Genomic DNA, 26759 nt, shown 5'->3' with positions numbered 1-26759 from the left:
TGATATGGGCAGAGTGTTTCCTTCTGAATTATTTGCTGCTAACTGCTGAGGAGAGCTCTTGAAGGGAAGTTGTGTTCCCTAACTCCCTGGTTTCCAAATCATTCCCCATGCAGAGCAACTGAGAATCTTTTCCAGTTAAGCTGCATCTGCTGAACGCCCTGACTGCATCTGCTGAATGCAATGCAGACCCATTAATGTGTAGGCAAGAATTATTAATTTGGTGGTAGTACTCCAGCAGTACAAGTGCTTTGTTCAGGAAGAAATGCTAGTAAAATAAGCTAATGTGTTTCTGCAGTACATAGTGTAAACACAACCCTTGCAGGCTTCTAATGCCACCCAGAAACCTTGCACACTTTGATCTCAATTCCATTCTGTCATCCCCAGGTTATTGAACCTAACATATGGAAGAACAAGACATTCACAGAGTGGAATCAAATAATCTTAAATAAATTAAAAAATATTTTCCTGCAAATAACTATGAGATCTGAGCAATCAAGCCTACTCTCCCCTGAAAATCACTGTTTTAAACAGTGACTAAGATGATGGTAGAAACCTAGTCCTGGTACACCCCAAGGAACAGTGAAAGAGGTCAGACAAAAGCACTAGACTTCCACAGGGCAAAAAGGCAGTGGGAGCAAGAGTGTAGGTAGACCACAGAAATATGAGCACTTATGAAGTCCTCTAAAGGGCCATAACAGGGAGTTCTACATTCCAGACTTCCACAATGCTGCCAGAGATATATTTCCTTGCTTAGACATAATGATTCAAGTCCAGAAAAGGACTAGGTGATGTGGGTACAAGTCTAGCTGACCTTGCATGTCCCACGACCCCAGGTGCTGAAGCTTGTTCACTTTACAGCTTTGAAGACTTCCACACACCTGCAGGTACACCTCAAGTTTGTCAGGAACCCTGCCCAGCCTCTTTCCTGGGCTGCGTTAAAACTTTAACTCTTTAAACAGAGTTAAAGGTTTGAATCCTTCAGTCAGTGGAGGGAAGGCAACCTAGGTCTCTAAATCCCATGGAAAGGCTTTTTCTAGAAAGATGAATATAACAAGATGCAAAGAGAGGAGAGCAGGCACTAGCACTACATCATCTTTCTCCTGCTGCATGCTAAAAGCTATGAGTACACCCAGTCATGTCTTTGAATGACAGTGTAGTTGCCTGCCATGAAGAAAACAGTCCTTGGCTATGCATTTTTAAAAGCATCTCTAAAGCAAGACGCTAGAAATTCCCATTTGCTTCTACTAATCAGTCTAATGCTGACTGTTCTGCTTTTAATTAAGGAGATATGTGATTAACATGTTGGCTGGTTGGGACCCTATTGTAACGTGCCTGTGCTCTACAGGAGGAGTTTAACACACACCTTGGGTGGGCTCCATTCTGCAAGCAGAGCACTCAAAATCAGGCACCAACTTCTCTTAATATTTCCCTTCAAATTGTCTAAGACTAGCCATTAAGGAACAGCTCTGTCCATTTCTTTTGTTTACGGCTCAAATAATGTCTCTGTCCTCTGCTGCTGCCTTCCTTAAATACTCTGTAGTGCTATTAATTGGTAACTACTGCTATTCATTACCGACTTGATGATACTACTGTCTTTCGCATACTTTAAACAAACAATAGTCCAGATCTCCAGCTGTTATAAACTACCTTAAATGCCTCCAAGTTCAGTAATACCCCACTGGTATGTATCGCCGGCATGGAATTTGCTTACCTTTGTGTTAAGACTTTTTACAAAGGGAGAGAGCAGGACTGCCCTGACAAACACTGCTTTAGCATTTCTGTCCTTGGGTGGTAAATAAATTACTATGTAGCGTATTTAGCTAAGCTACAGTTGATTTGTGTCAAAGCAGTGCCATCAGCTTTTAATGTGCATGGCACATTCTCTCTGAACTATTCTCCCTAAGGATTATTCTCCATAATATGCCAAACACTAACAATTAAAAATTAAACCTGGCTGGCAGAACATCTCTGACTTTCATTGTCCTCAGTGTATCATCTGGTCACCAATGTTCATCAACCTCTAATTACAAAAATTGATATTACCCTTCAGAATAGCTAACAAGTCAGAAATATGTGCCCAGTTGTGTCAATCAAATGCTTCACCGGGGAACAGCAATAAAAGCCAGTGGCAGAAATAAACCTGATCCCCAAAACAAGTGCACTCAGTTAAAACATTGCACATCCAATAGGGCTGGATGGAGAGCTTACAGTTCTGCATGACCCTGGTGATGTCTCAGACTGGAAATGCCCAGTGACTGTGAAATCAAGAAAGCGACAAGCTTACAGAGTTGTGTTTTGTTTCCTCTTTAAGCTGCAGAACTGTAGAAAAGACAGACACGGTTTTCCTTTCTGCCTATTCCTCTTATTTATCTACACTGTGAAGTCAGACAAAGAGCTTTCCAAAAATCTTCCTGACAGAAAGGAGCTGCATCATTGATTTGCCAGGTTCAGGAACCATCCCTGTAAATGCAGCCTGTCCAGAATGACAAAGGACAGGTTGACATTAAAAAAAGAAAGCATGAATTACTGCTTTGTAAAAACTCATAATAATCACCTTTGTTGTTGAAAGAGTTAATCACTTATAAGGGGTAAAGATTTTTCCCTCTTGGATGCAGATTATTAACGGAACCTTTTTGCTTACCGGAGGATCTTGGTCCTCAGCTGAAACGGTAGTGATAACTGTGCCCTTGACTGCATCAGGAGCAACCATTCCCCTGTAGAGGGTTTTGCTAAACACTGGAGAGTAATCATTCATATCCTGCAAAACATAATTAAGAGTTTAGTTCTCAAGTTCAAGCAAAATTATAGAAACATTCACAATTGTTTTTTTTCAAATTCTGCCCAACCACTCCTTCCTCATGAGGAAGCCTATTTGCCATTCACAGTCCCTCTTGGCTCTCCATTCCATTACCACCGCACAAAACTAGCACACAAGGGGAAGGTGTCATTTTTTTTTAAAATAAAATATTCATGTGAGACAAAATCAACTGAAGGAAATTCTCCAGAAAAACACACAGTCTCACAAGTAAACAAAGCAGAGATTTCATGGCACCTGCTTCTCAAGTGGTAGGACACAACATGGCTTTGCTAATTTTCTAAAATGAATGAGCTGCTCTTGCTTGACAGTGTTTGCTGCCTCTAAGATGCAATAAATGAAGGGAAAATATGATGTCAGATTAGTACAAACACCTCATGAGAGCCTAAAGTGATGTTCTTTGGACTTATGTGTACATTGTCAAAAAGAAGCTTCAAAGGCGCACTTTTACTGGCATAGTAGTGTGCACATAGGTATATTTTCACACTTACATAGGTGTGCACAGCTATACATATGTACACACATCCAAACTCACAGCCACACCTGTTCATGTGTGAAAGATGCAGCCTCACTCAAACACCAGGCTGTGTGGGACTGCATGAACTGGCACGAAGGCAAATGCAGCTCTTGGATGCATGTGGCTCTCAGTGACGCATTGCTACATGCATTGGGAGCTGCAAACATTTAGAAACTCAACCAGCATCAAAGTTTATTAAAAAGGCATTCATTCTGACTGTCATAAGTTGTCAGAAAATATTTTTTTCCAAAATTCTCTCACAGAGAGTTCCAGAAAATTTGTACGTATGTACCTTTGAAAAAATAGTCTATCTTTAAATCACAGTCATTGTTCTACCAATAAAATTTATTTCATTTTTTTTTCTGTAGAGGCACTTTCTTAGTTTGAATTCTATTGAGAACAGGTTTATTCATTGTGCATACTACTATTTCCATTGTTTTGCACATATAGATATCACAGATTAAATCTTCTCATTTTTTTTTCAGAAAAATAAGAAGCATCATATGCCTTCAGCACACAAGAGTGACTTTACTGATCCACAAATGAAGAGCATACTTTTTTCCCCTTTAAGCAGAATATGTGCCTGAGCTCTGGGGGAATACAGTTGCCAACCATCTCTTAGGTAAACGACACAAACACAGCTACTCAAGAGTTCATACAATGATGCCTCTACCTGTTGTCACAGCTCTTCCTGCTGCAAATGCAAATTGGCTAGCATGCTATATTACACAATCATTTAAAACATACATCCATACCTCATCAGAGGAAAAGACAGTATAATAAACATCTCTATACAAGACATTTTAAAAAATGACTGTAGCAAGTCCATGTAGTAAATGCCTGAATAATTAATGTATTGTGTTCTGCTGAAAGGTCTACGATTCAAATCTTCGAGGTACTGGAAATGTTTTTTCTCTGATTTTCAGATTTTCCAAGAGTCTGTACCATCAAATTAAAATAAAAAGTGACTACTAGGCATTTCAAACTATGAGAGCATTCAAAATGAAAACATTTTGGAAAAACATTCAAACAGATTAGCATTTTTGCATTGAATTATAGGCACTGAATCTTATAATTGCATTTTTTTGCCCCATTGGCAAGAATAAAATTTACTTCATCTGAGAGTTTAATACCCAGGACTATTTTACAAAAACAATCTTGTTTGTCACAACTCTTCAAAGGGACGTCATGCTTGTAAAATAAGCTATCCTTTCCTCCATTCTGCTCCCAGAAACTTCAGATGGGAGCAATACATTGCTGTTGCAAAGAAACCAACATCATATGGCAATCTCACACTGTAAGTCTCCATTCACAGCCATTCTACCTCAAAGAAAAGATGGGGAATGACTATTTGAAGCAGACACAAAGTAACCATGAGTACAGAAATCCTAGGTAGTTAGGGATGGAGTATTAAAAATCATCTCCATTGTGGTAGAAGAAATGTAATACAACACTACAAGCAGAGGTCTTACAACTGTGTAAATCTGTGTGACAAACTGTTTTCATTTGTAAATCCTGACCGCATAAACACAGAGAAGACACCTTCTGTCCTTCCATACGAAGTCTCCACCTGGGGTAACAACCCGATACTACGCTTATAACAACTTTTTTTTTTCAGCTTTTCCTTCCCATGATCTGGATGCTTAGGATCACCTCCATGAAGCAGGTGAAGTTTCTGAAATAACTCAGCCTTTTATCTGTATTTATTATTTTATTTTGAATCCACCTCTCTCTGTGCACTTGCAGATCCACAGCCATATCTGGTCGTGTTTCTTTGGCACAGCAGCAAGAGATCACAATTTGCTCTTTGATCAATTGGGAATGGGGAGAATTGCTGTGTGATGGTTGTTTTTTTTTATCTTTTGAATACCTTTATGTGACCTTAGCACCTGAAAATCTATGACTTAAGGTACTGGAAAGTGTAATCCTTTTTAAAGATGATACACTACATCCTCTGCTATAGAAAATGACTAAGTCATCCTATTCAACACACCTCTATTTTTCAAGATACATGGATCAGTACAAAATACACAGGAATATAAAGCAAAGCATAAAGTAAGACACAGAAAACCTCCTTCCCCTCTAACTTGTCTTTCCTCTAAGACAAACTTTATGCACAATTGTGCCTCATAAACCTTAGTCGAGCCAATCAAATAAGCACCAAATGTTTCAGTCATAACTAGACAGAACAGCTCTACATGCTCTTCATCCCGGCTCACCTCTTCCTGAATCCTAAAGCAGCCACCGATTTTTCATAGCAGAGTTCAAGTTTAAATGTTTCCACTTTTAACAAAAGAAAAGTTCCCCATAAGAATCACCACAGGTCTTCTCATTATGCAGCTGCAGTAAGTGCACTTCAGAGAGAGCGAGACTATCATTACAGACAGGGGATCAAGTCTCATGTACTCATCGCAAATGTCTATGATGAGTAACTGCTAGAAACAGGAGATTTTTGCAGGCAGGTTTAACATGCAAAACATGCCGACAACATAGAAATGGGCTTTTTTTTGGTCACAATGCTTGCTTCATTCTAGCAAAAATCTTGGTTCAGTGGCAGGAGGAAGAAATGACTCTTCTGGACAATTCCCAAAAGAGTAAGTAGAGATTCTGTTACAGACATGTTGGAGACATTCATATACTATCATCTCCTTCAATTAGTATAAATTTCTCTTCATGTATTATGGGCACCTTAAAGGTACCAAAAAAGGTCACAGAAAGAAACTATTGATTTTCTGGCAAAAAACACCACCACCAAGGATGGAATACAGTCTAGATCTGATTTTGTTAGGGCACAGAAAAATGCACACTCTGTATGTTCTGTGAATACCTCAAGAGGTCATGGGAATGATCTGCCCTATCCCACCCCAAAAACCTGTGTCCATGTAGTCAAGGTCCTCAATTCTATTTTCTTCATCGAAGTGGACTCAACAGTGACTAGTGTTCAGCATTCCATGACAGATGCAGATACAGTTTTCAGGTTTTCATCACAGAGGGACTTTGGACACAAAGAAAACATTTAGAAAACATGCTGGGCTTCTGTTAATACTGGAGACCAAAGACTAGAAATGTTTGTGCAAAGCTAAATAATTGAAGATTAATCTATACTTGATGGCTTCGCTTAAGACATCATTAAACCTGACTTTGGATATACATGGATACAGCATATGAGTGCAATCCCTAACCACAGGTTAGGAATAGCATAGTAACATTCCACAAAGTGGTAGTTAAGCAGTGCAATCACCTTTTAAATCTGGGGCATAATCCTGCATATGCTCTTGTTGCCAGATTGCAGCATCTTACAACTGTTCACAGTTCATTGCTTCAGTCACATAAATCCAGGCTGTTGTTAACCATCAGATACACACAAAAATATGTCAATGGAAAGTATAGGTAATGAATTCTTTATATATCTCACTTTAAAATACTTGGGCTGTGGACTTTGACAATAAGCTAATAGCAGCCAAGTATTTATATAGAAATAGAAATTTATATATAAATATATACTTTTGCATAGCTGCAGATTATTACACTTTTATACATCTTTGTTAAAAAAACAGAGTGAAAGTCAAAGCGTAAAAACCCCAAAGCTTTCTCCCTATCACAGATGCTCTTTATCACTTGTTCAGTTTTGCTTTACACTGCTAACACTGGGCAGCACATGAAAGTTGAACTGGACACATCCTTACATTGTTCCCTTGCACAAAGATTAATAATCAAGCATTAAGAAAGCACAATATGGGAGAGATACTCAAATACTATTGTTCTTGAGAATCCAAATTAGCAACTTCAAAAGCAAATGAAGATGTATTAAGAGATTTCTTGATGCCAACTCATTTGTTAAGTCAGATGTCACCCTTAGCATGTGAATGATACCACTTCCTGACAACTTTCTTACCCTCTGAACAAGACACACCTCACAAGATATAAACGATTGGTATTTAGCAAAAGGTTTGTAGGAAACAAATACTGACCCGTCTGCAAAGATTATGAAAATGCTGACCAAAAATGTTGGTGAACTAAGACAGTCATCTAGGAATGCCAATGAGGAGAAACAAAGCATGAGGGAAGAAAGGCATTAAGCAAGAAATCAATATGTAATTTAAAAATCATTAAGACAGTCACTAGTTTTAATGCACTAATACTACACTAGGTGCTCCTGGACAGGGTGACCACTGACGTGGGAGGGCAACACACAACTTGAGCAGAAGAAAAATACCTGCAGTACAGCATTCCTAGCATAAAATTAACTTGTAAACTTAAATGGACTTCAGAGACATTAATATATTTTTGATTTATGGGGACACCAAGAGACATTTAATGCTGGTACTCCAATAAGTTAAGAATATAAGCATTTAACATCTGGGTGAAATAACCCTCTCCTTCCTCCTCATTCACTAATCTGGGAAACACACAACTTGGATTCAAATGTCTGCCTTCTTCCTTGCACCATCAATGCCCCTTAACTTTGACCTAAGTGCCTACAGCGCAGCATGTCCTGTATTAGCAGTGCAGCACAGACAGCACAGATCCACGTACTCACAGGCAGCAAGCAAAAGCTACCGTAGCTCTGCCACTCTGGCAGCTCCTGGATCCTGGTGTCACCAGGATTTATGACAGCCTTTGTCACAAACTGGAGCAGTCCCAGTGTTCCCCTATGACTTCGCAGTGGATCCTGCAGATCCACCTCCCAAAGGATCAAGACATGCATACGAAAATAAAACCACACACACTTCAAAACATAGCCTGAGCAGCAAAGCCTGAGAAGTTCAAGTGCACCAGCTGCAGCTCATGACCGTTACCATGTGTCAACAAATAGCACACAACATTACTGTGAGTGACAGGTTCATCCGATTTGAATAATACCACTAACATAAACACTTCCTAAAGAATAGTTAATTTTTTTGAAAATGTGTTTTGGTAGAAATCTGGTTTTGTAAGAGAGAAATAAAAAGTAAAAAATTAAGTTAAATTTTCATCAGCTATCTCCACATAAACATGAGCAACTCCAGATGACACTCCAATATACTTGATATATATTTACATGTATACACAAATATTTATGTATACAGATCTGTACCTATCTCAAGCATAATTCGTGCAAACGCCCCTTTACCCTACAAAGGGAACCTTGTTACTGAACTGAAACATTTGCCGCCTTTAGCCTGCAGTGCACTAGAGGGCAGCCCTACCAAATGGGAGTGAAGCCTTTTCTCCCCCAACACCCACAGAAATCGTTTTACCTCTCCCGATTTCCTTCTTAGGAAAACAGGGTTATACTTCTTTACATCTAGTCATCAAGGTTTTGGGATTTTTGCAGCTTATAAAACCAGTTTGATTTTTTAATTCCTGTTGTTTTGTAGATTGTGACTTAATTATAATCAAGTATTGATTATTAAAATAGCTGTAATTCCATGACAGCAATATCTAATTATTAATCTGCTGAACAGTTCCAGAGGGACAAATTCCTACAAAAGACCACCAAAATCAAAGATTCTGTTGATATATTTAGACCACTAAGAGAATCACACTGTTTAGATTATTTTTACCATTATCAGAGTAATGTGTAGAAGTGCCTACCTGGGGAGCTTGCATTACAAATCCAATTTTGCACAAAGCATCCCTTTCCTCTTGCCTCTCTGCTCTACTGCTCATCAGAAAGCATCTTACCATAAAGAAACTAAAAGTCTGAGGAAATGTTTTACTCTTCTATTTCTGACTTGTTGAAAAAAAATCACTCATTTGTTAGCTTCTTAAATATTACATTTTCTTGGTTTGTAAATACTTACATGAAGAGTTTCTATGTACATTCATTTCTTCATTCTACCACTTCAGGACTGCGCTTTTTGATTACAGCTGCTGATACCATGGTTTCTAGTCAACTATATTTAAGTGGAAATCAACATTCCCATCTATAAAAACCAGCGTGACTGAGCAGTGTCTGAGCTAATAAATGCATATTAGACCTTTACAACTCCTTTTGCAGTCTGCTGGCTTTTATGACAAGTGTTAATAAATAGGAAAAATAATTTATTTTTAAGGCAATCCACTAATAATAGCTTCCACTAATGTCAAATGTACATAACATAATCCCACAAAGGGAGAAAGTGAAAAGATTTACTTCAAAGCACAGCATATGTAACACACTGAAATTTTCAAACCTTTTCAATCTTCTTCTACAACTACAGATACGTATCTGTAATTTTCTGCTGTCATTCTGTTTTGAACATCTGCCACTTAAGTCTTTGTGCATATTACCAGAGCTGGTGGCTTCCCACCTGAGCTGCCTCCAAGTGCTTAATAATCCCCTGCTGTCTGGGGACTTCCAAGGGCATATTTAACATTCCTCTACTATAAGTGTCTGTCTTCTACAGAAAGGAAAGGGATGTTTTGGTATCACTGTACTTCAAAATCATTATTCCTCTTATACATTCTTTAACTGTAGAAAGATGTCACTCAACGTCTTATTGAAAAAAAAAAATCTAAGATATTTTATTACTAAATAATCATAATAAAAAAACCCTAAAAGGCCACAAGATATCATGGCCCTAAGGGCAACCACAACCCTTAATGGCCTGGAGCAGCCTCACCTAGGCCCCTCAATACCCTGCCCCTGTGTCCAGGACCCTGCTTCAGCCCAGTTCGGGCCCTCAGCCCTGCTCCAGCAATGCCATAGGATACCAGGCTCCAGCTCTGCTTCTGGCCCCATCCCCTTTTGCTCCTGGCTGGACTCCCTGGACAGAACCCAGACCAGGTCCAAGCCCTCACCATGTCTGGGGCTGTCAGTCTGCCTGCCCAGCTCCATCCCCCAGGCACTGCCCACGCTGGGTCACCCTCAGCTCATGCCTGCATGTGGAGCAGCCTTGCTCACACTAACCTCTCATATTAATTTTAAATTTCTTCAGCTGTTAACTATCCGTTCATTAAAAAACCAGGGAAGTGGGAAGTGAACCCTTTTTAACAAGCACCCAGAGATCTTTGACCTCTACTACACGGCCTTAACAAAACGTGTTTTGGGCCCAAGTGAACAAGTCCTTCCATTTTGATGCAACTTTGCTTTGCAATGGGTTCCTGAAGCTCTGCTTAGCTCTAAAGGAAACTCCAAGTTCAGGTTATCCGTGGCAAAAACCTCCCCAGCGTGGTGCTCATTGATGTTTGCACAGGAAGAGATCCTTGCTACCATCATTGAATTTCAGCGACAGCATCTGTAAGCGCTGTACTTTCTTACCATCCATTCCTGGGGTCCAAACCATCTAGTGCCCTTGATTCCTTCTGTAATTTCTCAATTTCTGCAAACCCTCATTTAATTATATTTCCATTATTAAACTCAGTAAGTTTCCAAAGCCTTTAAACATGATGCTAATCAACCTTATTCAGAACAGTACAAATGTACAAATTTAATATTAAATATCAAAATGCAAATTTCATATGCTTTCACATCATAGTGTTCTCAAATTACATGATAATCTAAAAATAAATTTTAAAGCTCTCTGAAACAATGTCTCCAGATTTGGAGACACAGACTCAGCATTGAAACAACTGAAAATTTGAGCTGTGAATTCAGAAAACCATTTTCTCACAGGTGAGTTTATTCTTCTGAAAGAAAACCAAAATTTTATTCACCCCCAATCCATTTACTAGAAGATTATTTTTTCCTCTTCTCTTAGATGTCTACCATACCGTGTACACAGCTACAGCAAAACACAACCACAAATCTTTACTCTGAGCCAAAAGCTGATATATATATATATATATATATATATATATATATAAAATTCACGCATGTGTGTAAACTGTATTTATTCTTTCACTAAGCAAGCTGTGAGGGTGCAACATTATCCTCCTGGCCTTAATAACCACTATGAATCCCCTAAAGGACTACCTACTGTAGGCAGTTAACAGACTATCTAGAACTAAGAAAATAACCAGGATCTTAAGATTTCAAGCAAGCTCTCATCCTTCAGCTAGAAGACTGGTATTATGAACTTAAATGAGTGATTTGTTGTAATTTACCCAGATAATTCTGTGGAGTGGTTCACAGCAACAGAATATTGCACATCCAGGTATACCTAGCCTTTTCAATTGATTGCAAAGGGATTAGAAATGAGTAACTGTACAATGGCTTAAAATCATTGAGGTACAATAATTCTTTTAAAGATATTTTCCCTTTTGATTCCTCTGTAATTCATGATTTCATTTCATCTGTCAGTTTCTGTAACTTACATGAAGAAGGTGAACACAAAACAGTTTTATACTTCCTAATGTATATGATAAAAGTAAAAGGCCAGAAAAAATACCACCTATCTCACTGATACTTAGCTTTAAAACTATTTCTTTTACAAATGCAATCACAAGTTAAAAACGTACTATGATTATATCCACTTCAAATTCCGTATATAAATGAGTGCCTTCTAATTTTTGACCCATGAAAAAAATGCAGCTTTTGGGGGGTGGAAGTGAACTCATATGGCATAAAATAGAAATACTTCATTTCACCGTATACTGGAGTATCAAGAACTGATGTCCCTTCCCATAAAGAATGGGCCTCTTAATGAACACATACCACCCACCTTAAATTCTCCTTTAAGGTTTGTGTATCTCACCAGTACATTCATCCTCCAAGACACACAATGAAGTCTGCAAACCAACCTTTCTTTGTGAGTCTAAATTTTGATTTGCCAATGTATTGTTTCAATTTTACATTTACATTAAGTCCACTGAAGTAAGCCACTACTTGAAAACTACTCCTAGCTTTCCCAAAACGTTTGAAATATTTTAGACTTATCAACCACAGTAACTAATTTAGAAAGACTGAAGTTAGAGAATCAAGCAATGTTGAGTAACTTTGAGCAGCAAGTTCAAAATCTTTGTGATAATGCTGACAAGCTAATATGACAAACTGTATGAAGTGGCACTTTGAATTTTGTCTGTAACTGGCCACAGTGCTTCTTTACACAGGGTTCTTCGTTTGAAGCTATACAAAATGGAGGCTTGTTGACATGCTATAACTGCCTCTTTTTCATATTTAGTGCTCAGCAAGCCCTAAAGTAGCTCATAATATAAATAAAGGGATAATATTCATTGTGGAATATACAAGGCAATAAATGACTAGAAGATGATTGAACAGATAAGTTGAGAATGAAAATAAAAAAATGTTTACTGCCACCATAGTCCAACACCATGCCTGTTACTCCATTAATGCCACTAGAAAAGAGATAAATAAGCAGTTACATTTTGGTGGCAATACTGCTCATTTTTTTAACCTTTGTGTAAGTTGTGTGCTGCTGCTGTGCTGAACTGCTGTTATTCTTCAAACCGGAAAGGGTTTTCATTACGTTAGAAAGGAAGGATTAACTTCATAGACGTAAATGTATTGAATAAACATAAGAAATTTTATTTTAGAAATATTAGAAACGGATGACATGTTCAACCTTAACTGATTCACTAACGTTTTTTATCTTCCATGTATCCTTTATTACCTGTATAATTTCTGGCAGAGAATCTTTGTTATTATTGTAATTAAATCTCACCATAACATGAAATCCCACCATAATGAAGCAATGACATATTACTGCTCACCTGCTCATTAGAAACAAGATTTGAGTGTTTTCTAGTAAATACCTGCAGGAAGAAAAAGCAGTGACAGCTACACATATGCGTGGCTGTTTAAACACCTGCTGAAGCGAGGTCTGAACCAAAATGTCCCCCATCTCCCTAAGGACAACCTGTGGGTACCTCTTCTCCCAGTAGTCTCTCCTAGTGACAATTTAAGAATTTTCTAGAGATTAAAGCCACTCCCCAGCACTCTGCAGCAGTCCAGTAAGTGTGCTCTGTGAGAGGAAGGAGTCCTGCCCCAGCTGTCTCAAATGCTGGGTTCCTGTATTTCCTGTATTTCCCCAACACACCTTTATTTTCTTTGCTTTACTGTTGGCTATGATCGTTTGGTTTGGGAGGGTGACTCATCCATAAACATGCAGCTTCTAACCCTCTCATCCTAGAAAAGCAAACAAATTATATATCTCATTATTCTGATTCAAGGTTTAGGTTGTCAGAGAAACAAAGGGAGCCTTCTTGTGTAAGTGGGTTGGAGCTCTGCGCTGCTATGGCATCATTACACCCAAGACTTTTGCCATTTGCTTCCAACTTGAATTTGAAGGACTGCAGGAATAGTTGTGCTGCTGAAGGACCGTTCAGAACAACCATGCCAGAGATAAAGACCTAGCTGTTACACAGTTTTGCATGGTTTATTCGGGTATTTTACACCAATTTCCCAGGGAAGGGAAGTCTTAGCATAGTGATTGTGAAAGACTCAAATTCACCCCCACAATAAGTACCAATCAATGCATATAATGCATGATCTCAAGCATATGATGACTTCTAACTTCTCAATGGCGTATTTTTCATAAAAAAAATAATTTGACAGTTGCAGTTGGTATCCTCTCTGATGATAGCAGTATGTTTAATTGATGTTCATGGGTACAGACAGTTTTACTAAATCTGGAAGCTCATTGTATAATGTTTATACCAGTTCACAGGGATTAAGGCACAGTAGGAATTATATGATATATTTGGTTGGCAGTCTCATAATGATGGCATTGCTAGAAACACATAGATCTGGTTTTATCTATTCTTGTTGCTCTATCACTTTGAATCATCAGCCAGAGATATCGGCTTCATTATGCTACATACTCTACTTGGAAAATTAAAAAGAAAACCAATCCCAGAATACAGAAGGAGGAGAAAAAGCAATTATAACAAACAAGAAAGAGACATAAAGTAATAACAAAATAAGGCTGGTAATAATAATAGGAGGAGGACACAGCATAAGATATGCAAGTACTTTACAGACCCCATGATACAGAAATTCTTACAGCATGTATTTAGAAACACATTACTCATTTAACAGCAATATAAACTGGAAAAAGGTTAGTCCTGTTTCTGTTAAGAAGCTCTATTACCATAGTAATTGTTTCCAAGTGCTAAATCCTAATACTAAGCACACCATTTGAACAGTAATGATTTCGCTTCTTCCAATACTAGGAAACATTTATATTTTGAGGGGATGCTTGTGTGTACTGCAATATGCACTACAGGCACTCTTAGCAAATAATTCAGCCCTCTCAGACACTGAGTGAATGCAAATCTCTGACATTCTCATGGTGAGAGAAATTATGCCTCAACAGTGGCAAACCACTGAAAAATAGCACACAGATTGTTTCCTGTGAGTTGCTAATGTTTTTAACCCCTTTAACTATGTTTCAAGACTGACAAAATTTGCTCTGTCTGATCTGTATAATTATATATACATAAAACCCCCAAAACAGATAAAATAAAAATTTGTGTGTTCTTGATTACAGGTCAGATTAACAGCTCAGATTACAATCATCAATTATTCTGGATGAACACTTGTGCATCTCCCATGCCATCCCAAGACAAGACACCTCAGGTTAAGAAGTAAAGTTATGAAAGCAGCAAGAGGAATCTGAGAACCAGGGAAAAAAGGAAAATCTTCGTCTGTTTGAGGAGGCTTGCATCTTTCTGGTAAGAAGAATCAACACTACTTACACTGTTCCTCCTCAACAATAATAGTAAGAATGCAGCAATTATTTACCTTTGGCTTTCTTCGGCAAAAGAGTTGTAAGACATTAGTACAATGTAAAGGGCGATTTGGCTGCAGCACAGGCCAATAATTTATTTCAATACTGATGTGCAAGTAACAGATTAAGTTATTTTTTCTGCAGCGAGCATTCTGCTATGCAATCTGTGTTTTGATCAAGTTCAGGGAAGGTTAATACAAACTATTTGTAACTTGCTACGCTAAAGGCTGAAAGTGAGAGTCTAAAGAAAATCACTGTGTACATCTACCCTCCTCCTAACCCCAAAGATCAGATTGTGTATACCGCACATCTGCTCATTAAGTTTTATATCACATAAACAATATATGACACCATCAGATGCTGTCCATAGTCGATTAACAGAATACCGTTACAAAGTAAAAATTACAGTGATTTCAATTAAGAGCTGGACTGTGAAAAATAATAAATATTAACAAAGCAGCATAAAGCCCAAAAGGACTTGGAGACTTCTATACCACAAATAATGGTCTGCAGGTTATAGGGACTGAATCCCTAACAGTTACACAAATTCCCTGCTTGGACCCATTATTGTCTTAATGCTTGCTTCTGGTTTTCTCTGGTACAATTTTGTGTTATTAAAGACTGCATTCTGTACAACTGTTATGTTGGGGCCTACAGTCTATCTGCACTTCGTTTATTTCCTATTTGGGGGTCACACTGTGTTAAAAGAATTACTTTAATACCATCTTCTAAATACAGTGAAAGCACATTTAATACCAAGAGGCAACAGATGCATATGGTTCTTTCTATTCCAGTTATCTCTTGTGATCAAGGTTGTAAATTTCTACCATTTGACATATAACCAATTATTGACATCTGCCTAAGATGTTAAAAATGTTTTTCCACAAGCCCTCCCCAATTCTCTCAACTGCCACTCAAAATACTACTGTTCTACCTGTCACTCAAGGCTGGAACCTAAGCACCATCTTCATCTCAGCAATATATACAATATTTAATTATATCCACTGATCTGTTGCAGAAGTCTGCCTGTTACCAAGTATGACAATACTCAATTAATAATTTATTTATTTTCTTTCTCATTTGAACTATAAGCTGCTTGTCCTCACTTTAAGGCAGGGGTCCTCAAACTTTTTAAACAGGGGGCCGGCATGTGGATGAAGTGGCAGGCAGTCATCTGTGGCTGCTTAGTTTTCCCCCCCCAACTCCCGGTGGGTGCGGGGGGCGGAAGGGTTCTGTAAATACCGGGGGTCAGATTGAGGACCCTGGGGGGCCGTATCCAGCCCGCGGGCTGTAGTTTGAGGACCCCTGCTTTAAGGCCTTGTACTACTCCTGGCTCCAGCCTAGTGTTACAGCCTCTCACATACTGCCTTCTGCAAACAAGTATCTTCGTGCTCCCTTCTTGTTGCTCATGTGTGGGAAGAGTTTCCAGGAAAACAAGAAACCTATTTTTTTGATCTTACTAATCCTCTTCTCAAGTTCCCTATTCCCATACCACCTCCTTTGACAGTGCACAAACTGCCGTTACCCTAAGGCCACCAAGCTGAAGTGTATTGCTTCCCTGTACCCTGTCATTAATGAATACAATTCAACCACACATTCATGCAGCTGGGTCAGCCTATGATGCAACCCAACAAAAACACACACACAAATCCGAACATTTAATTGTTTCAGAAATTCACTGTACTGGAAAAAAGTTTCTTTTAGGAAAAAAACAGGTTTGAGCAACTTATTCCTTAAAAGTATAAAAGAAAAGGCTCAGGGAATGATGTCAAAAGCTGTTTTCTTTCATTGACTTGGAAAGTGCTGGGAAAGAGCACAGACTATCAGGAAACAGGTGACCTGCATCTCAGCCTGAGAAATTTTGCAGAGACAGAGAGATATTGTAGAAACTTTCTTACGCTGTCATCAAAGCTAATAATCAGAGACATTTACTGTCCCTAAAATAATCCTGAGCTCAGTAGTGACTGACAAACAGAATTACTCAAAATCATGTGGCAATTCATAGCATCTGCAGATACACAGCAAGCTGCACCCAAGACTGATTCATATATGCTAAATACTTTCCACAGACATTTAAACTGAAGTTGCCAGATATGAAGTTCACATTTGTGAGCTATGCTTTTGCTCCTGCTAAAATTTTTGCTTCTCAGCTAAAATATGAGTTATTAAACTCTCTTCTCTCCCATAGCTCACAGTTCCTCACTGACAAAGTCAACAAAAATGAAGCAACTACACAAAAGGACTTGACTGACTGGCTCCAGTACTACACCTTTGTGAATGCAAGGAGGCATGATTTAGAGCATCTACAATACCCTCTCCTCTTGGATCTGAGCGCATCAATCAAATTAAGATGGGTAAGTGCTAATGTTTCAGCTACAAAAGCTTTTCATTTGTGGATCGTTACGAAACAGAGTAGCATTATCCTCATATCACTGGTGAGATAACTGAAACCCAGTGGTGATGCTGTAAATCACTGCATAAAAACGATTCATTGTGCCAGACCACTAAATAAACCTGTTCCGTTGCAGCTCTGTATTTTCAAAGCAGCAGAATCTGAAATATAGGATGTGGTGTGCCGTATCAGCACTCAGTACACCTGAATGGTTCATAAAATTACAATTTATGAGAGCTTTAACTGAAACGTGATGGTATCATCTTTGCAAACAATTCCATTAGGTACTTGCTGCAACCTTTCAGGGATTCTAAAGGGCTAAACATTTATGTATGTGTCAGGTATTCTTGTACTTCATAAATCTGTGATCCAAGATTTAACTACCTAATTGCATATAGAAAAGTAATTATAGCTGTTATAAAGTGTATGTTTAACTGAACAAGTTGCTGTCAGAAAAAAGGTGGTGGCTTCATACAAGTGAAAAAGCAGAAAAGCAGACACACTGCTAGTGTCCTCTGGTGTTTCATCAGGACACCTGTAAGGGCTGATGGAGTATTTTGTAACAAATAGGAGAGGATGCCACCAACTGACAAGTTACTCCTCTTACCTTTACTCTCACTGTGACAGTAGCGAGACCAGGAGGCATAGTGCCCTTGCTATCAAAGGCTTCCACAAGAAAGGTGAAGGTGGCTTCTGTGTCAGAAAATGATTCATAATCCAAGGACTGCAAAAGCGATAACTCGCCTGTATACTTGTTCAGTGCAAAATACTGTAGTGCTTCCTCTGTCCGTATTCGATAGTTAACGTCGGAACCAAGATCAATATCCTTTGCCTAGAGCATGACATACAAAGGCAGGGGAAAGGGAGGGGGAAGTACTTGAAATCAAGCACAATTAAAGAACATAAAAAAGCAAACTATTGCAAACAACTCTTTTCGTTGTATTACTCTGAGACTATTGGATGTACTTAACACCACTGCACAAACACAAGGAAGACAAATCCACTTAAGGTTATAAAATCAGAGATACTTGCCACAGGAAATGAGCAACATATTCTGGGCAAGAGTCACTGGAAAGGCTCAGTCTGTTCCTGTTCTCTTCCCTGGGCACCTGCTATTGGCCACTGCCATGGAGAGCATGCTAGGCTAAGCAGATGTTTTATCTCACCCCATATGGCAGCACAGATGTGTTTATTTCCCAGTATTTAGACAAAGAATATTAATTTCCATCAGGATAAGGAGTATTATGTGATTGCTTTAGCTGTGATTTGACATTAGATTTATCTGCAGTCAGGTTCAGAAAAAAACGTTCTTGTTGGAATTGTCTCAGGACAGATGCTGACCAAAACATCAGGAAGATATACAGACTGCTTGTGTGATGTGTGTCTCAGCTGTCTTTAGATATCTAGCTCATACTTGAACAATTAACTCTCACCTGTCCGAGTATCTTTTATAGTCAGTGAAGAGAAGACAATACCTCCAGGTTCTCACTTCACTTGACTCCAGCTATCTTAGATAGTGATCTTGGTATTGGATGAATTGCTTCTGGAAGCAACTATTAATCTCCATTGACTATAACGTGAGGTTAGACATCTAAGTTTACTTAAATGTCTAAATCAGTTGAGATAAAGCTCTCTTGCTACTAATATGAACAGGTAGAAATAATATGATGAGCTTCAAACACAAATCAAAAGCACTTTAAATGTGTAAAACAATAGTCCTAGAAATGACAATAGCAGTGTAGTTTTGATGTTTGTTTTTTAATAATTGCTCTTACTTCCAAATGAACCTCAGTTCAAAGTATTTTTATGTACCTGTCTAAAAGTCATGCATTTTTCAGTCTGTTAAGTGTCATAACTTCCTCCACTCCGGTTCACAATCTTTTACTGTAGTCTCACTGACAAGTAAGAACATGCCTAGTATTGCAGAATATTTAAAAAACATAATCTCTGCTCCATAATGCTTTCTTACCTCTATTCGCAGGAAGACAGTGCCTGGTGGTAGATTTTCGGGCACGCAGACAGTGTAAGAAGCATTAGTAAAAACAGGGCTGTTGTCATCAATATCCAGCACCTTGATAGCTAAAGTTAGTGTTGAACGGCGGGGATCCGCAGCTCCATCTGTTGCTTCAACAATAAGTTCATAATAGTCCCTTATTTCTCTGTTCAGTTTAACTGATGTGTAAATGCTACCGTTTGATGTGATTCGGAAAAGATTGTTGAAGTTTGCCAAACTGTAATGAACTTGACCGTTAACACCAGCATCTGCATCTGTAGCCTTAAGAAACAGAAAAAAAGAACCATGTTTTAATGCACATTTTAAATACCTACAAGGGACATACCTTCACAGGAGTAACAAGGTAAGCTAGAGTAATATACTACAGAATACTAATCATTGTGTGGCTATTCAGCACTTCTTGTTTACAGCAGCTTGCGCCTCTCTGATATTTTGCTGAAGATAGAACACCCCACAGAAACAAATCTCTTAATCTGCAGTGACAGAAAGTAGGTTTACTGGGTCCCAACCAGACTTCAGGAGAAAATACACATTTAGTTGCTCAGCCTTGGAGAACTGTGCACTTAAGCAAAAGACAAACTAGATGCTTGTAAAGTCAAGCCCTCAGAAACTTCTAATGCTGAAGCACCTTCAGCATTAGGTGGTGTCTGAGGAGACTATTTATTTTGCAGTTTGATTTAGGTGTTTCATCGCTGCCCAAATCGTTATGGAGTGCATACTTCAATGAAAGCTGGATGCAGTCAGCAGACAGCTGGAATGGACATGTTAGTTAGAAATTTTCTTTTCACTTAGCATGTTTGTCACATTTAGTGACACTTTAATCCTTGCTCTCTGAAGAACTGCCTAATTTTCTGTAGTTTATCATGTTCTTCAAAATCAAATATTACATTCCATCCTTATTATTCCACACTCAGAGAAGGCAGATGACTGCATAGAAAACTGTTTAGATTTTGTTCAGTTGTTATCTTTGTTCTCACATACTGAACTATGTCTCAAACTTCAACATCAGCCAAATAATTCTTGCTATTGTATAACTGCCTGTATAGGGATGGACAAAATTCATGTTTTTCCTAGAGCTACCAGGCTCTCAACATAGTTTGAACACTAACCTGTTATTTTTCCTCCTCTTAATTAAATTACTGCATGATGAATAAGGTTATGTAAATTAAACAACGGACATTCTGTAAGCAAGGTGTTTTCATATATCTGACTTTATAAATAAGGCTACAGACATCTGGCAAGATCATAAAATATTTTCATGTTTTGTTATCAGAACAATTGTCAGAAGTTTCCATGAATGCTTAATTCTGGTGAAGGTGCTCATTGTAAGACTTTGTAATGAAACCATTTATCTTCCCAGAAATCAATTAAAAGTTAATTAAAATTGTTAATAAGAAAAATTTCACTGTGCTTTCCCCCTGCACTACATCAATGTAGTAACCATAATGGCTACAACTTCATAATGACCAGTCTATGGGTAACACATCCTTCTAACCGACATCTTTCAATGTATGGTTGATTTGCTTAGTTTGCAATCAATTCTATTTCCTCCACAGAAATAACTGATTTGGGGCAGAAAGACCTCCTAGATGACAGAGTTCAAAATCACCAGAAAGCCAGTCAAGGATAAAGACACTGGCCCCACTGAAAGAAAAGCAAATCATAGGAACTGCAGAGCTTCTGGATAAGAGACTAACAGCACTATTCATCTTTATAAGACTGAAATGTCCAACACATGCGTGAGGTCAGTCCTCATACTTAGCCTCTCTAATTTAGGCCAAAGCCATACTATAGCAATTAAATTGATAATAAACAGCTGGAGTTAAAAACCAACCAACCAACCCACAAAAGTCTCTAAGAGTAATCTTAAATACTACTACCATTGGAGCCTATGAGAATAAACCAAGTAACATTTTTATTTAAGATTAATTTTGAAGTATGATTTTTTAATAGATAAACTTATTTTTTTAGGAAAGTAAATCAGAATTAGCTTCAAATATATGGTAGGCTTTGCAACTTGGTTCCTAAAAACATGACTATGTACGTTGTAAACTCATTTGTGTACATCCTTGGGCATAAACATCTTTTCCACGTTCTGCAGGACTGGCTCATTTCCAAACAGAATAGCAGGCAAATCATCATTATTATATCTAATTCAACTAGTTGTTACAGTACTACCATAACACTGGTAAGAAGTCAACTAAAGACATGTGAAGACAAGCATTAGTTCTACAGATTTTTACATATCTTAGTCCTGTGCTTCCCAAATTCAAATTTCAGAAGGATGCTCTGACTGAACCCTCAAAGAGAAGTTTGCTGCAGTTTGTCCACTAAAATTTCTACCACATGGATTCCCTGATTATCTATGGTAAAAAAAACCATCAGCTTGTCTCCAAGCTTCCTGCTCTCTCTGTGGTGTTACACCAGTGATGACTACGGCCTATTTGCAAAGCCACCGCCCCATGGCTCAGGCACTGCTTCGTTACCCATCTTTGATGAACACCATGTGGAAGCACAGCCACTGAGGAGAAGGGAAAAGCTGAGAAGTTATAACAAGTTGTATGAGCTCTGTCCAATCTACTACCTACAGGCAACTTTGCAACCCTGAGAGACAGGGAAAGGCCAGAATGTGGTGGCTGCCAAGCCTGTGCCAGGGGCTGCCTTCTCCTGCCCAGACTCCCCTGTTGCACAGCTGAGGGGCTTCTACATCCCCTAACTGCCGTTCCCTGTCCTACGCCTTTTCCTACCCCGCCGAGGTCTCCTCACAGGCTGCGGGGGAGTCTGCTCCGGCACCTCTTCCTCAGTCCGTGCAGGGCTGTTCCTCACTGCTCACAGCCAGGAGGAGTTTTCCCCTTCCTTAATTCTGTTTCCCAGAGGCACGGCCAGAGCTGCAGAGGGAAGGAGCTGCGCCCCGTGGGGCCACGGGAGCCATCTGGAACCGGCTAGAACCAGCTGGGTCTGATCTCTCCCCACAGAGACCCCGCAGCCCAGCTGCCAGCCCGAGGCACTGGCACCACATCCATGCAGATATATGTTTACAATTGAGATGCATGCTTTTAAAGATTAATAATAGATTTTATTGTGAAAAATGCTTTAAGAAAATGCTATTATCTTACTGAATTAGATCACTTTTACAGTTTAAGATCTCCACTAATTAATATTTTATCACTATAAACTTGAAAAGAGATAAAATACTCCTTATGAATGTGAAAGAAAGAGTTTAATCTGTTTTCTAAAAGAATCCTACCTCAAGGGTATACAAAGTTAACTCCACATGGAAATTGTTTCACAGAGCCTTAAGGACTTGCTGATGGCATGTTTACTATCAGCTCCTGTTTGCAGCTATTGCTCTGTATCAAAACGGATGACCTGAAGTCATCCCAATTTCATCCCCGCACTCTGTCACCAACAGGTACAAGCTGGCATGCACGTATTACAAGCCTTGAACAGAAGATAAGGGAGGAGCAGGTCTGCACAACAAGGAGCTGGTCTTTCAGAAAGTCCTGCTTCAAAAAACATAGAATCATTTAGGTTGGAAAAGACCTTTGAGATCAAGCCCAACCGTTAACCCAGGACTGCCAAGGTAATCAACAAACCATGTCCCTAGGTGCCACATCTACATGTCTTTTCAATACCTCCAGGGATGGCGATTCTACCACCTCCCTGAGCAGCCTGTCCCAATGCTTCACCACCCTTCCAGTGGAGATATTTTTTACTAATATGTCAGTTAAACCTCCCCTGGCAGAACTTGAGGCCATTCCTTCTTGTCCTGTCACTTGTTACCTGGGAGAAGAGAGCGACCCCCACCTGCCCACAGCCCCTGTCAGGCAGCTGGAGAGAGCAACAAGGTCCCCCCTGAGCCCCCTCCTCTCCAGGCTAAACGACTCCAGGTCCCTCAGCTGCTCCTCATCAGACTTGTGCTCCAGACCCTTCATCAGCCTTGTTGCCCTTCTCTGGACTCATCAGCCCTGCTTGAACCTATCACTACCCTTAAAACAGAAGCTGGCAACATCCCAATAAATTTAATATGATTTGCTCATTACCAACACTGAGCTGAATTACCTGGGCATACAGTTACCAGAGGCGGAGAGAAGCAAGCAATCTATGTTACCTGAGTCCCAAAGAGAAAGCCAATGAGACTGGCAGGACTAAGAAGAGGCAAGAGCACATTCCTACGCCCAATGAATTGCGCAAAGCTTCCAACCACAATTCATCCTCACCAATTTGCACTTTAAAAGTATGGTAAGAATATTGAAGCTTTAGTTGGTAAAGGGCTACCAGATGATGGCAGATCTTAAAAGTAGCTGCAGATCTATTTACAGGCAGAAATCTCTTCACAGCCTTGCAGATGTTCATACAAGAAATGCAGGCTTTGTAGAGGCAGCAGGAACAGCAGGTGTGATTGCTGTAGGCAACACAAGTCCTCAAACTCCACAGAGGAGACAGACACCGCAGAAATTGAGACCAAAAAAACCCAAAACAAACAAGAAGAGGGAACAAGCAAAAAGAGGTAGATTTCAAAAGTAACATAAAAGGTTCGAAGATGGGACGATAGTGTCATTGCATCTCAAATGTTGGAGGTGGTAAGAATTTCTGCCAGCACCACTAAAGGCTGAGAGGATCCGAGAGACAGAGCTACATGTGCTGCTTCTGTCATCTCTACTACACAATACTACATTGGAATTGTAGTATGTACAATTGGAGGGGAATATTTGCATATGACCACACACTGAATATGAGCAAGGATGAAAAAATATCCAAATACAAGAGCTGCAAGGAGGTACACCGTCTGCATAACCAGGTGAGCACTCAAAGGATGAGAGGAGAGCTGTTCAGGGTATATGTGTCCTCTCATCACACCCCTTCATTTTGTTCCGAGGGTTATCTGCCCCTCAATCTCTGAGCAATACACCCTCAGACAGCCGCTCAACCCACAGCAATCTTGGACTACACCAAGTCTCAGGCTTGCTTCAGTTCAGACCAAGTTTCATGGTTATGGGATGTCCATGTTCGATGGACATTCCAGGCTCTGTCTGAGCTTATGCACAGAGACACTGCAGTTATGAATCCAGGCTTTGTGGGCAAAACTGGCCACGTCAGCCTTTCTAGAAACAGGCACAGTCCTATTTTTAAGGGACTAAGCTCCGTAGGCTGAGCCACAGTACACTACAAATTCACATCAGGAACCTCTCACTGACATTTTGACTCTGCCATTTGCTCCTGACTCTTCTAGTCAGTGCCTTCTCCAATCGTTCCCCAAATCTACCTGCTAGGAGGTATGAAAGAATGTCAGGGGAGTCTGTCCAGCAACCAGTTCCCTTGTCCTCCTTATAGTTTTCAGCCATAACAATGAAAAACAAACCACATATACTATTTTTCTCTGGGCTACACCATCATTCTTAATAATTTCTTCTATTAGGCAAGGTCCATTAGGAATAAAAAAAGATCACAGCAAACACTGAGCACAAAATTAGCCAGATTTCTTTCTATTCCCTATAGCACAGTCTTTCTCACCCTAGCTTCAAATCATTACAGATCTGATCTTGCATGTACGTGTAGGATACATGAAGAACACATTTTTACCCCTACGATAAGCCAAAGCTGTCAAAGTTTAGGGCAGCACAAATGACAATCCACATTTCCAAAGCTGATCACTCATTCCTCCCCTGCCATTGTGGGATGTCAGCACCAGGCAAATGAAAAAAGAACCTACTCATTTCTGCCATGTTTTCCTGCTAGAAGATTTTTTTCTTGCATCCAGGCCTAACACAAGTCCTCCTTCCCCTCACCCCTACGGTCATCAAAGGAAAGTATCAGTTCAAGTGTCTGTAGAGGCAGAGTCATGTAACAAGCAAGAGAGCAAAAGAGCCTGAGTCACACTCAGCCATCACAACACTACTGCAACACCAGAGTCCCCACCCATCATATTACCTACAAGATCTGCCAACACATTTTGGTGTTTGACCACTTGCAATCACATGCAACACACTTAGTAAATTTTAATAGGAAACTAAGCTGATTTTGCTATTCTAGGTAAAAGAAAAAATAGGAACCGCCCCTCCGCATGCTCAGAGGTTTTCCTCTGTTCTTACTGAAACTGGTTCAAGCAGCCTGATAGGCACATTTACTACACCAGTGTTACACAACTGAAGAGCTCATAAATACACTTTAGTCAATGCGATGTAACCAAAAGGGATTTTGTCAGGATAGAGGAGCCTGCTTTACATAGGTCTAAAGTAATCTACTTCCTTTAAAGTGAGATCATCTGCAGAAGTAAAAATCAGACTTTAAAAAAGAAAAAAACCCAAAACAACCCCTTGCTGACTGGCACCTCTTGCCAATGCCACAAGAGATTCAGAAAGATGAGATGCACATTTCTACCTCTGCCATCTCATTATGATTATTCAGAATTAAGCATGTTCCTCTGAAGAGCCTCTGGTAACTGCTGTTATTCCAGCAGCTCCTCAGATCTACACAACTACTCTCGTTTCCATCTCTCATGGGGCTAACTTATAAAGTACTACATAATAAAAAAACCCTGGAAACCTTGGCATATATATGAATTATTACTTTTATTTCCCAGAAAATACATCCCACATTTGCTGGAGATACCATAATCTATAAGGTGATAGCCTTTTAAGTTTAAATTTGCATTACTAACTGTGCTTCAACATTACTAGGAAACCCTTCTGAATATAAACCAACAGTGTTCCAGAGTAACAAATTATCTTCCTCCATCTCAAACAGCTTGAAAATACAATTCTGGGAGATCTGAATTACCAAAATATCTCTTGAAGGATCATTAACTCTGAAATATAATGACAAGTGCTTAAATGTCAACAATATTAATTATATCATTATCATTCTTTTCAAAAGAAACCTCATACTAATATCCACAAAACTTCCTCACAATGGGTAACAGGATTTAGGCAGGTTAATTGGGGATTTATGCTCGAACTGCTGGAGCTGGAAAACAGCAAAATAAGGCAGTGTGGTATTATTCATAACTTCTCTATAAAGCAGCAGCAAACATGACAGGTATCCCCCCATTAAAACTGCAAGCTGAAACACTTCTTGGGGACCACTTTGCCACCAACCCAACTTCCTTCAGATTAAATTTTCCTTCAGGTCATCTTCAGGTACAGAAGCTCCCCATGATCCCTAGCCACTCCAACAAAAGCTCCTGATCTCTGACAGCCTCTCCAGTTTTCCAGCAAACACGGCAGCTTGAGGGGGATAGAAACTGCGCTGGAGGATACTGCTTTTGGTGTTTGGATTTGGATTATTGCTTTCATAGATTATAACGTGATTTTTTTATTATTATGGGTTTAATGGGTTTATTATTACGGGTTTAGTTTTTTACTATTATGTTTTTTAAAGATTCCCAACCCTATCAGTTGTGTCAAATAGCAGATCAAGTGTGGGTG

The 26759-nt window shown here is 39.3% G+C and overlaps 1 protein-coding gene across 8 annotated transcripts in view; it reads right to left on the bottom strand.

Moving 5' to 3' along the window:
- PCDH15 (protocadherin related 15) overlaps nt 1-26759 on the bottom strand; it is a 442830-nt gene that overhangs the window by 107965 nt on the left and 308106 nt on the right. For all 8 annotated transcript variants that reach the window (XM_037400858.1, XM_037400859.1, XM_037400861.1 and 5 more), the window contains 3 exons: nt 19288-19593; nt 17926-18150; nt 2642-2758 (listed from right to left, as the gene is read on the bottom strand). In XM_037400858.1, coding sequence (XP_037256755.1) covers nt 2642-2758; nt 17926-18150; nt 19288-19593 — 648 coding nt within the window. The remainder of the gene's footprint in view (nt 1-2641; nt 2759-17925; nt 18151-19287; nt 19594-26759) is intronic.

The sequence above is a fragment of the Falco rusticolus genome, chromosome 9 (genome assembly GCF_015220075.1).
Source record: "Falco rusticolus isolate bFalRus1 chromosome 9, bFalRus1.pri, whole genome shotgun sequence".
Taxonomy (NCBI): Eukaryota; Metazoa; Chordata; class Aves; order Falconiformes; family Falconidae; genus Falco; species Falco rusticolus.
Note: the sequence above shows the minus strand (reverse complement) of the source record. Positions and strands in the feature narration are given on the sequence as shown.